Below are 12,025 nucleotides of genomic sequence, written 5' to 3' on the forward strand. Positions count from 1 at the left end.
TATAATTATATAATACTGTTCTCTCCGTAGATTTCGAGTAGTAAAATACATTTCGGTTAGGTTGAAATTGATCCTTCAAAACATTCACTGCAGTGATCCAAGTATAAGGGAAACTCATATTCCGGCTTCGCCGGCTTCAGACCAGAGGTTTAGTCCAGTTTCAGAAGGATTGAAAATTCTAAATAGCAACCAATTTTATTATGGTTTTTCATAGTTATGGATCATTTGTCCATAATATTCAATCCTAATGGACTCTACTCTACACACTAGAGAAATTTATGTCCACATTGAAGCAAATTCTCTACGCTTGAGTAGGAAAAATTCTTCAATATTATGGACATACATTTTTCTAATGTGTAGAGGCCATAAGTCATAATTTCCCAAAAAATCTTGACTGAGAAGAAATTACAGAAGATAAGCCATATGGCTTAGCCTTAGATCTAAAGCCTGTAATACGCTGATCTAATAAAAGTTTTCTTGAATGGATTTTTTTAAAGGGTCGACATTTTGCAAGATTTTCAAAAATGAGAAAGATTTTTAATAGTTTCTCTAGTTGTCTAGTTCTAAACTCTAGGAACGCTCATGCACACTGATGTGGAAAGGTATTTTGTGACTATCTTTTTATTCTATAGAAATTTACGTAAATAAAACTCATTAAAATTAAAATAAAGAGAAGGATGCAATTAAATCTATCAAATGGTTCAATTAACTTAATTGCCGATTTTTTAAGCAGATCAAAGTATTATTCCTGAATATTGTTTTTGTTAATTAAAACTTTTTTTATTCTGATTTTTTTTAATCACTTAAAATTAAATCATCGTTGCGATATTTAAATTTTAAAAACCGGAAATTAGAAGCTTTTTCGAATATCTCATTTTGCGCTCCGGCGGATTTTTTTGGCGCTTTTTTTGTTTCGAAGAACTTTCGCACTGTCACCGCGGAAGGGATGGAGGTTATGTTCAAAATCGGTCCAAGGATTTGTGTTTTGCTTACAATTTAGAATAAATAGTGCAAAAGATGCTTTTACCATCAATAAATGTGCTCAAACTAACTCGAATAGTCATAACGAATCACTGCAAAAGAAATTCCACCTTCAACTTGCTGTGTCATCGATGTTCTGCCACATTTCCACTTCTATCCCGGATCCGGCCTGGCCAGTGTTCATCCCTGATTGCGAGACAATGTTCAACAAAGGCATCTGGGAAGAGGGTGAAGTTCAAAAAGTCAGATTTGATAAGGCTCTTTCAGCTGGCGTCAAAGGAAAAATGGGCTATATTTGGTAAGTACTTCCTGGACTGCTGAAGATTTTTGGAATTGGGTAGATTGTCCAGGGAATTTTAGGTGGGATTGGATGCCTGGTGGTATCGTCGAGCATCACAATGGCTGTTCCCTATGGACTAGGGAAGATTCTGGACACAATTTATTCAGATGAGTCGAACGAAGTTGCCAAGGAGCGGCTGAAGAAGTTCTGCCTGATCTTGGCGGGGATTTTTATAATCGGTGGTGTTTCGAATTTTGGAAGAGTGTACCTGTTCAACAGTGCCTGTGAGTTGGGAAGGGAGTCCATGAAGTGGGCCAATAAATGTAATTGCTTGACTTCTTGCAGCTCTTAGAATTGTTCAGGATATCCGGTCGCGGCTTTATAGATCGATGCTGGGCCAGGAAGCCGGATGGTTTGATCAGAAGGGAACCGGGGAACTTGTCAATCGCCTCTCGCAAGATGCGTACTTAGTGGGGAATTCCCTGAGTCAGAATCTCTCCGATGGGCTGAGATCTACTGTGATGGTAACTGCTGGAGTTGGAATGATGATAAACACTTCTCCCCATCTGGCTTTAGTGGGAATGTGCGTGGTGCCAGCTGTGGCAGGAATGGCAGTTGTGTACGGGAGATACGTGAGAAATATCACAAGACGCCTTCTGGATCAGTATGCTGGCATCATGAAAACCGGGGAAGAGCGTTTGGGGAACATCAAGACGGTGAAGATGTTCTGTCGCGAGGAACAAGAAAGTCAACTATTCCTCAGTCAACTCTACGATGCTCTCCAGCTAGGCTACAAAGAAGTTCAAGCCAGGGCAATCTTCTACGGATTAACTGGTCTCTCCGGGAACATCTTGATCATGTCTGTGCTGTTCTACGGAGGGAATATGGTGGCCAATGAGGAGCTAACAGTTGGAGCTCTTACTTCATTCATCCTCTACGCGGGCTATTCGGCAATATCCATCAACGGGCTTAGCAATTTCTACACAGAACTGAACAAGGGACTAGGAGCTGCTCAGAGGATCTGGGAGATCTTTGACCGGAAACCTCTGATCCCTGTGGCAGAAGACGGGGGAAAAATTTTACCGTCTCTTGGCCCAATTGTTTTCAGGAATGTTGGATTTCATTATCCGTCCCGGCCTGGAAATGAAGTTCTCGAGGATTTGAGTTTGACCATTGAGCCAGGAATGACAACAGCGGTGGTGGGAAAAAGTGGATCCGGGAAGTCTACTATTGGCATTCTTCTGCTTCGCCTCTACGATCCTACGCGTGGTCAGGTACGTCAAGAATTTTGATTTTTAAATGTGATTTAATTATTGCCCACATGTACTTAAAATTTTAATAATTTTAATACCAAATAATTTTGTCCCAGCGCGTTTTCTGATTGGCTAAAGCTTTGAGAACTTTTAGGTTTAAGCTCTAAAGTGCTTTGGATTTGTTGCCATAGATAGCTTTCAGGTGTAATTGTTTCATGATCACAGCTATTGTAATGCTGCGGTTTGGTGAAACACGTCCGATCAGTCTCATATTTACAGGGTATAATAATTTGAACTTCCCTGATTCTCCACAAATAACCAGCTAAAAATATCGGATGCGACCTGTCCTCTAAACGTCCTTAGAATGCAATTTCTCTGGTTTGGAAAGAGATATTACAGTGGCGGCCAATAAAATAGAATCACTCCTTGAAACTTGATTTTTTTAACTTTTGATAACTTTTTTCTAATTATGTTTAAAAAATTTTAATTTAGAAATGTTAAAGTAATTGCCTTACGTCGAAAAAGTACAGTACTGCTCGTAAAAGGTCTGTATTTTTACTCAGAATGGGTCAAAAGTGATGTTCTGCTGGGACAAAAAAATAGAATCACTTTTAGTTATAGTCCTTATAGTCATAATCTGAAATTCATTTCGAGTATTTCAAAAACAACAAAATTTTAGTGTAATGTCAGCAATTATTTAGTGTCTTGACAATTTATTTTCTAGGTTTGGATAAATGAAAGTATGAGAAATTGGAGAAAATGTAGAACTTTCTCGTTAGATGCTCTATTAGACTTTTGAGGTTACGAAAGCATGGAATGATCGGGAATATCATAGCTAGCTGACTACATTAAATTACGAAAATCAATAATCCATTGTATAGTCCTACATGTTACTTTCTGTATCCTGGGCATGAACCAATAAACTTATTATTATTATTATTATTATTATAACACGATATAGTGTTTACTTGAACATAATGCCCAGCGCACAATAACTTTTGTTTTTGACATTTCAATGAGAGTGAGTGAGATCTAGATCTAGTCATCTTGTTCCCTCTCATGGGAAATTTTGAAAACATGTTTACAAACAAAATTTATTGTGCGCTGGTCATAAGACTAGAAATTTTGGCTGCTATCGGTTCCACGGGTCAATCGTATTAAGAAAACAACAACAATTCAGTATTTTCGAATTGCTCAATGTGGTCAAATCAATCTAGCATTTCATCGCAAACCGCAAATTTCATGGGACAAATAAAGTTGAAAGGGAAAAAACGCTTTTAAAATTTTTTTCGTGGTCGTTTTTTGATATGTTGGAAAATAAAATTTGAAATATCGTGTAATACTTAATTCCAGACAAACCAATTTAGAATTCAGACAAATAAATCTTTTAAAACTTAAAAAAAAATTAAGTAATAGGGGAAAGTGCGCTTTCAATGGACCAAATTCTCTAAAAACGTTTAAAAAAATGAATTGTTCGAAGGTAGAGTGCTTTCCCCTACTTAAAATAACTCTTTATTGTTAGGAATTCCAAAACCAAGAAAAAAAGAGGTGGAAAAGTGTCCGAAACTGTACGAGCTGTTCGAACTTCCGATAAAAAGCTCTGTCGTGTATAATTTTTCGAATTTTTTATGGACGCAGCTAAGATTTATTGATTTAAATATATTTAAGGTGAGGTATCCTCGAGTCGACCGCCCTGGGTCCCTCAAGTCGACCGGTTAAAATATTTATTCAATTTATTTACATTTGCAATAATATTTAGCGAATGGTTTAACATTATAGGGTCAATTATTTCATAATTAATTCAAATCAGTGAAAATATCATTGAAATTGACCATAAAACACTGAAAAATCATAAAAAGACGGAGTGTTAAGGTGTTTCTTAAATAAAAATTCGCAATTTTTATTTAAATTATGGCATACTTTTTCATATTCTTGACTTTCTTCTTAAGGAATTATTTCAATTATTACCCTCAGAGATTAACTTGAGAATTCAAATTTCGAGTCTAATCGCAAGTTGAGGACTTAATCTTTATTACTTGTGCAAAAATTGTAGTACCATGACTAAGTTAAAGATTAATTTTATGTATTCAAATTGAAAGTGCATTTCAAATAAATTGTTCCTTAGTTCGACCGGTCGACGAATCATAGCAAGTGAAGCTTTTTTCAATTAAATGTTGTTCTATACTTCTGAATGAATTAATAAAAGTGAGTTTCCCTATTTATTTTAATTTTAAACTAAATTTTAAGTGCTATTCATGATGTGTTAAACAAGCCAAAGTTGAATCCGTGACTTTTTAGTTTTGTGATTTGTTTAATTTTAAGAAAAAATGGGTGGTCGAGTAGAGGAGCCTCAGGCGGTCGAGTAGAGGTACACTGATATTGAAGTGGTCGAGTAGAGGAACACTTCGCATTTTCGAAACATTTTAATTTTTTTATAATTTAAAATTATATTATGACTAAATGAAGTTCACAATTAGATAGATAAAGATCTATTCTCCAGTTTTCGGTAAAACCTATCAAAAAACACAAATTATAACTGTTTTATCATAGGTTTTTCACAAAATCTATCCTTAAGGTGTCGACATTGGATACTTTACCTTATAAATAAATCATGAAATTTTTTTTGAAGTTGAAAATTTTTCGAGAAAAAGTTTATTTTAAAAATATTATTGGCAATTTAATTAATTAATTGACCAAATCCGGTTAAGATTTGGCTCTTTGACCTTAAATAAAATTCAAGATGACGATTTAATCGTTGAAAGCTACAAAACATATCCGAAAATATTTGAAAAACCTTGGGCTAATTTTGAGAAAAGTTAGAAAACCTCATTTTAACGTATTTTAGAGGGATAGCAAATGAATGAATGGGGAGGGAGAAAACAGAAATAGATGATCGTAGAGATTGTCATTTTAGAAAAGTCATCGAAGTCCGAAGGTCGAAATCACTTACTGTTTCAATTTTATATGGGTAACAAGTCAGAAGACCGAAAAAAACGTAAAAAATAGTATTTTAAAAATAGAGCTTACGGTGCTATCACACTAGGATTTTTCACGTTTTAATTTTAAATTCAATTGAGCCAATTGAGCATTAAGATTTCTAGAATTTACTAGATTGATGCTTGCTAGCATAGCGATCGGCAGTGTTCCTCGGATCGTCAGGTTAATACCGTATAACTCCAAATAAAATGAATTTTTAAAAATGATTAGCTACTTTTTACCATTTAACTCTTACAAGAATTCATTGCATTAGCTCAGATTTAATTTATAAAACCAATTTTCTGTGAGGCACCTGATTCAATTCGTGACGATCCGAGGTACAGAGTGCAAGTTTTCATTAACACCTATTTTTTATTACTTGATTGTAAATATTTAAAAATGAAATGCACAGATATAATTGAATGGATAATTAATAGACTAATTAACAAAAACAAAGATATCAAATAGTGTTTTGGGGCTTATATTTTCAACTAAATATGGAGCATACCTGTAAACATTCCGATCCGCGCCCGTCAAATAATTTCGTCATTTATCTTTAAGATTTCTGCAGAAAATATCTACACCTCTGCAGAAAATCTGCCGAGAAATCTGTAGATATTCCTACGAATTTTATTTGGGCTTGGGACAAAATTCTTCAGAAATTTTTGCAGATTTTCTGATGAATTCTGGTGCATACTCTGACGAATTTCTGTAGATATTTTGCAGATTTTCTGTAGATTTTTCTACATTCCAGACTTTCCAGACAGCTGTGTCTGAAAAGATGGAATATTTTTCACTGAAGTTTGTAAAATTCTATAGAGTTATTCTTAGTGATATCACAGTGTTTATATAAAATAAAGAATTCTGCGACGCCGTGTTCTAAGTAGAGAATAGTAAAGTGAACTTTAAACAGAGTGTCGACCAAAATTTCGTGTTTTTGTATCATTCGATTGGTGATTTTTAAGAAATTAGTATTTTTGCTCGCATTTTTTTTACTTATCTAAAATGTGTACTCGGTAATGCTTGTTAATCAGAGCATACCATTTTCTTTATAACTTCTACAGTTTCTTCATAAATCAACAATATTTTTGTGAACTAATGGAGGTTATGCAGATTTTCTAGGGAGAAATTCTGCCGAGAATCTGCAGATTTTCGGCAGAATTTCTGCCGAAAATCTACAGATATTATACGCAGAAATTCTGCCGAAAATCTACAGATTTTCTCTGAATGTACTAGAATATACCGTTAAAATTCAAAAAACCTGTGAGTAAAATCGGCAGGTAGAGCAATGATTTGACAGGCGGTACTCTTCCTTTAATTTGTAAAAAACAAGTTTGAATCAAACGCATTATTATTTCAATGAATAGAAAGAATGTGAAATGCGTTCTGAATAAATAGTAGTTAACGGAATATTTTTAAGTAAAATTAATGTACCACCGTCTAAGTTTGCCCCTGGCTAATCTGCCCCGGTCTCCCCTAATGGAATGTTAGGCTCCTAACAGGACAAAAGCCAGACATATTCACGAAAATTCTGCGAAAAAGTTAAAAAAAAGCTTCTGGATCTAGGGGAAAGTACTCTCCCTTTGAACGTTCATGCCTTCAAATAATGTGAATTTCTTTTGTTTTTCGTAAAAGATTTACACTAAATTATCACGGAATTATCAACAATTGATGATAAGCCAACTAATATTTAATAGAAATGTGTAAGTTTCTTATGAACGTTCGAACGGATAGTACTTTCCCCTAGTGGACGAATGCATGAAAGTCCATTTCATAATGCTTTTCAGGTGACCCTCAATGGAGTCGATATCCGGGAACTCGATCCACGATGGCTGCGATCAAATATTGGTGCTGTCAACCAGGAGCCAATTCTGTTCAGTGGCACAATTCGGGAGAATATTCTCTACGGTGTCAATGAGGGAAACTCAATTTCTGAAGAGGATTTCCAGCGAATCGTTCAGGAAGCTCATGTAGATGAATTTGTACGGAGTCTTCCCCAGGGATTAGAGACAGTTGTGGGCCAACGTGGAATGATGCTGAGTGGAGGGCAGAAACAGAGAGTAGCCATTGCGAGAGCTTTGATCAAAAATCCAGCAATTTTGCTTCTCGATGAAGCCACAAGTGCTCTCGATGCTGGATCCGAGGAGCACGTCCAAGTTGCTCTGGAATCCTTGACAAAAGGACGTACTGTTCTGACGATAGCACATCGACTCAGTACAATTCGAAATGCCCAGAAGATTGTTGTACTGGACAATGGAAGGATAGCCGAAGAGGGAAGCTACGAGGAGCTTTCAATGCGTGAGGAAGGACTTTTCCGGGAGTTGGTGAAGAGGCAGACATTTCAGCTGCACTGAAGACACTTTATAGGGATCAATTAGGTATGTATTTAATTTGTGTAATTTATTTTTCAATAAATAGATTTTTTGTAGATAATTTCAGACGTCTTCCTTGAGTTGTACAAATTGAAATGCACAAATCAGTTGCATTTTAATTATTCAGTTAATTAGATATTCAGTTGAAGCGTTGTGTGTACTCTGCTAATGAATATTGAATAGGATTCTATTTATAAGTGCAATGAGAACTTTTCAATTTTGTTCCATTTGTGAAATAATGTTGTACATTTTTTCTCTAAGGAATTATCCCAATTTTCAGATACATTTTCAATTATCAAACTTTCACAAGTAGCAAAATGAAGTCTCTGCATAAAGTTATTTTTATCGTGTGGTTTTAATAATTATTTGTGCATCCGCATGTTAAATTTTCGACGTAGAGAAGAACTTTAATGTTTCTATGAAATAATTAAAAATTACCATATACTAAGCTTAGTTTTATTTAATTATTCTTATTTTTTCATTAACTGGTAGCGTTATAATTGCAATTTCACGCAAGAAGTTTTCTTCCTTTATTGTTATTTAACTCAAAGAAAGCTTCGTTACAAAAATAAATCATTTTCAGAGGTAAAAATTTTAAAATCCTCTTATCTATTCACAAAATTTTATTCACCGTTTCATATGTTTATATAAGTACAAAACATAGGGTATGTGTGCCAAATTTCGGCATAGTTGCATGCAAGCGCCAAAGTCTCAAGTTTGAAATGTAATAGCTTTAATAAAAATTGATTTTTTTTATTCCTTCTACTTAACTCTTTCGTCTCTTTTGGGACTGTAGTACCCAAAGAAGCATATGCATATTCTATGAAAAACAATGTTTTTTTAATTATTCAGAACTGATATAAATCCGATTCTTGTGGATGATTACATACTATAAGGATGTCCAAATGTAAGATATTTTTTGTAGGACCTCAATTAATTCCTGAGCTTAGATATTTTTGATTAAAAATTGTGAAATTGGCTTGCAGTATATGCTGCGGTCTGGAAAGAGTTAAGGAGTGTTTCTTAGCACATTGTAGACAGTTTATCGCCTTTATTTACTTTAAAATTATTCTTAATACATTTTAAAATGAATAAAAATGTAGACATAGCTTTGGTGCCCTATTTCGGCCACCTTCATTCTCATAGTTCCTTTCCCTTCGGGAATTCTTCCAATATCTATTTCACGTCATCTCGTTTGTCGAAGCTACATTTTTTTGTTATTCTTTTGCATTGTATAATCTCTAGAGAATGTAAAAATTTCATGGAAATTCGAGGAACAAAAAAGGTAGCCGAAATTGCAAGCTGGCTGGAATTTGGTACACTTACCCTATCTAAAAATAATTACATATAAACATTAAGGATATTTATTTAAATTCAGTGAAAAAATTGGTTATGCTTAGCGCACAATAACTTTTATTTTGTAAGCATGTTTTCGGCATTTCAGTGAGAGTGAAAGCGATGCAAATCTAGTCATCTCGCTTATTCTCATAGACAGTATTGAAAAAAAAATTACAATACAAAAGTTATTGTGCGTTAGGCATTATGTGATTTTACAAAGTTACGTTTTAGTGACGTGAATCTTACTCTAAGAAAATTACGTAAGTTCTAAGTGGGATCTCCAGTTGCAGTTCTCTCAGTTAAATTTTCGAAAGATCAAAATTATTTGTTAATTTCATATGTATAAATATTTACAAAATATTTTAGAAAATAAAAAATATCAAAATTTTTAGCTCTATTTTTAAAATATTTTCCTTGAAGAATATATCAATTATTACTTATTTATTTTATTCAAAATTTATGCACTGATGATTATTTCCAAAATGACTTGGATTCTTTGAATACGAAGCCGCTATCTATTTTAGAATTTTACAAAGATTCTTCTCTCAAGAAATCTTTTTATTAACCCATTCCTTACCATGGTATTATACATCATACGCAAATTGAGTGATTTTTGATGATTTATTTCTGGGCAATTTTTATTCGAATTGCTGTCGGGAATGGATTTTTAGTAACGTTAGTTATTCAGTTACTTGAGAAAAATAGTCCGACAGAGATGAAAATACATTTTGTTATTATTTTCTTGCTTCGCGGAAGGTCATGCAATATCTTTTTGAAATATCTTTCTTGCAAAAGATAACAATTATTACCTACTTATTTTCCAAAATTGATGCACTGGTGAATATTTTCTAAATAATTTGAATTTTTTGAATACGAATCCGCTATCTATTTTAGAATTTCACAAAAGTTCTTTTCTCCAGAAATCCTTTTATTAAAAATGGTCACTTGGGGTAAAAAGTAACAAAAGGTATAAAGCAAAAAGTAACAAAAAAGCGATGCAATTTATGATGTCTCACGGCGAAAAGAAACGTCATTATCATGTCTCGCCGCTTGATGTTTGCATTGATCAAACGATTTGCAGTCTTTTGTGTATGTTTTTTCTAAAATACCTTGAAAAGCGCTTTTCTCGTTTTCTCACTTTTCTCACAGAGAAAACGATGTTTTACAAAGGTGTAGATGAACAAATTTTCTATGAAAATATGTCCTCTAGGGTAAATTAAGCTAATTCAAAACCTGCTCCAAATGGAAATTTTTCATTACTCCAATTGGAAACATCATTGTTTTCATGTTAAATACAGTACTAAATTATTATATTTATATATTTCCTGTACCACAGTTTCATTATTTAGTTAATGTTGCTCCAAATAAAGCGAAAATCCATCCATATTCACAAATTTTAATCTGTTAATTTCTCAGAAAAATTTAAAGTGTACCTTTTCACCATTGAAATTAGGTGAGATTCTTAACAATCTCACCTACTATAATCCTAACAAAATTTCATGTCGTCCGATCGACCTCAAACTTGGCCAAAACGTGTTTCAGCACTTCCTGATCACGAATATATATGTGGCTAATTTACGTTCCCGGCCGGCCGCTCTTTGGAGCTTAATAGCTTCTAAACTAAAAAAGATATCGACTTGCGGTTTTCGGCAAAGGTTATATATCGGGTGAAAATTGCAACTTGGTGCATTGACCCCCCACCCCCCACCCCTCCTTCCGCCATTTTGAAGACCCCCCTTTTTTTGTTTTCTCAATAGCTCCGCCCCTATGGCATCGAGCGGGCTCAAATTCTAGTGTGTTATAGCTGGGCCTTAGAGCTTTCCATCAATACCAAACTTAAGGTCCCCCGACCCCCCTGACCCGAGCTATAAGGGTCCAAAAAAAATTTCTTAAAATGGCCATAACTCCGGTTCTAATTGTCAGAATTTAAAAAGTGAGGGCTTTTTGGAAAGCTCTCATGAAATGCCACTTCCCCTTCTAACATCGCAAGTTCATAAAACCACCGCTAGGGGCGCTATTATTAAAAAGAAAATTTTTAAATCTTATAAGTTGAATAACTCAAAAATTCCATTGTGCATCGGGCTGAAATTTTAGTATGTTGTAGTCGTTGATTATACCTATCAAACAAAAAAAACCTTAAGTCGATCTAAAACCCCTGACCCGAGCTATAAGGGGTCAAAGTTCGAACATTGACCGGCCTCTATCTCCGGTTCTAATTAACATAGCGACCTAAATTTTACCTTTTTGGTTTCGTCTCGATGAGCACTTTCAGATGGAAGTTCAAAAATTCACCACAGGTGGCGCTGCGATAGCGTCAAAATTCATCGAAATTCAAAGTCACTTTTCTCAAAAAACGGCATTGTGCAAGTTAATGAAATTTTAGTATGTTGTAGTCCAGTCTAGGACGTTTCCAAAATGGTGCGTAAGTGCGCTGTGGTTAAAACAGAACCGGAGATATGAGGGGTCAAAGTTCACGAAATTCAAAAAATCATATCTCCGGTTCTATGTGACCGATTTTGATGAATGAGGGCTTAAACGAAAGATCTCACCAAATGCTACAACTTTCTAGAATATTTGAACTTTGTGGGACCAACACCAGGGGCGCCACAGTCGAAAAACCAATTTCAATATCACATAACCTCAATTATCTCGACTGTCGCTGAACCGATTTTGATGATTACTTCGACATAATTGTAGAGGACATTTGTCTCTGCATTTCGTCCATACATCATTTTCCACTCAGACTACGCTATCACTCCGATTTTGCCGTTTAAGTGTGAAAAAATTGATTTTTCCCATAATAACGCTTTTAAATCCCTAAGATG

The 12,025-nt window shown here is 34.6% G+C and overlaps 1 protein-coding gene across 1 annotated transcript; it reads left to right on the forward strand.

Annotated features, from left to right (window-relative positions):
• The first annotated feature begins 763 nt into the window (after positions 1 to 763).
• LOC129809590 (ATP-binding cassette sub-family B member 10, mitochondrial) lies at positions 764 to 7,923 on the forward strand. The gene is made up of 4 exons (XM_055859540.1): positions 764 to 1,279; positions 1,342 to 1,545; positions 1,607 to 2,535; positions 7,278 to 7,923. Exons 1-4 carry the CDS (start codon positions 1,018 to 1,020, stop codon positions 7,842 to 7,844), a joined length of 1,962 nt encoding a protein of 653 aa, XP_055715515.1. The 5' UTR covers positions 764 to 1,017; the 3' UTR covers positions 7,845 to 7,923.
• Positions 7,924 to 12,025: the final 4,102 nt, after the last annotated feature.

This window comes from Phlebotomus papatasi, chromosome 1 (genome assembly GCF_024763615.1).
Source record: "Phlebotomus papatasi isolate M1 chromosome 1, Ppap_2.1, whole genome shotgun sequence".
Taxonomy (NCBI): domain Eukaryota; kingdom Metazoa; phylum Arthropoda; class Insecta; order Diptera; family Psychodidae; genus Phlebotomus; species Phlebotomus papatasi.

Excerpts from the sequence above, each read along its gene's own strand:
- LOC129809590 (XM_055859540.1), top strand. The coding sequence starts at position 1,018 with ATGCTTTTACCATCAATAAATGTGCTCAAACTAACTCGAATAGTCATA. Across the intron at positions 1,280-1,341 it reads GGAAAAATGGGCTATATTTG|GTGGGATTGGATGCCTGGTG; the intron begins GTAAGTACTTCC and ends AGGGAATTTTAG. Across the intron at positions 1,546-1,606 it reads GTACCTGTTCAACAGTGCCT|CTCTTAGAATTGTTCAGGAT; the intron begins GTGAGTTGGGAA and ends GACTTCTTGCAG.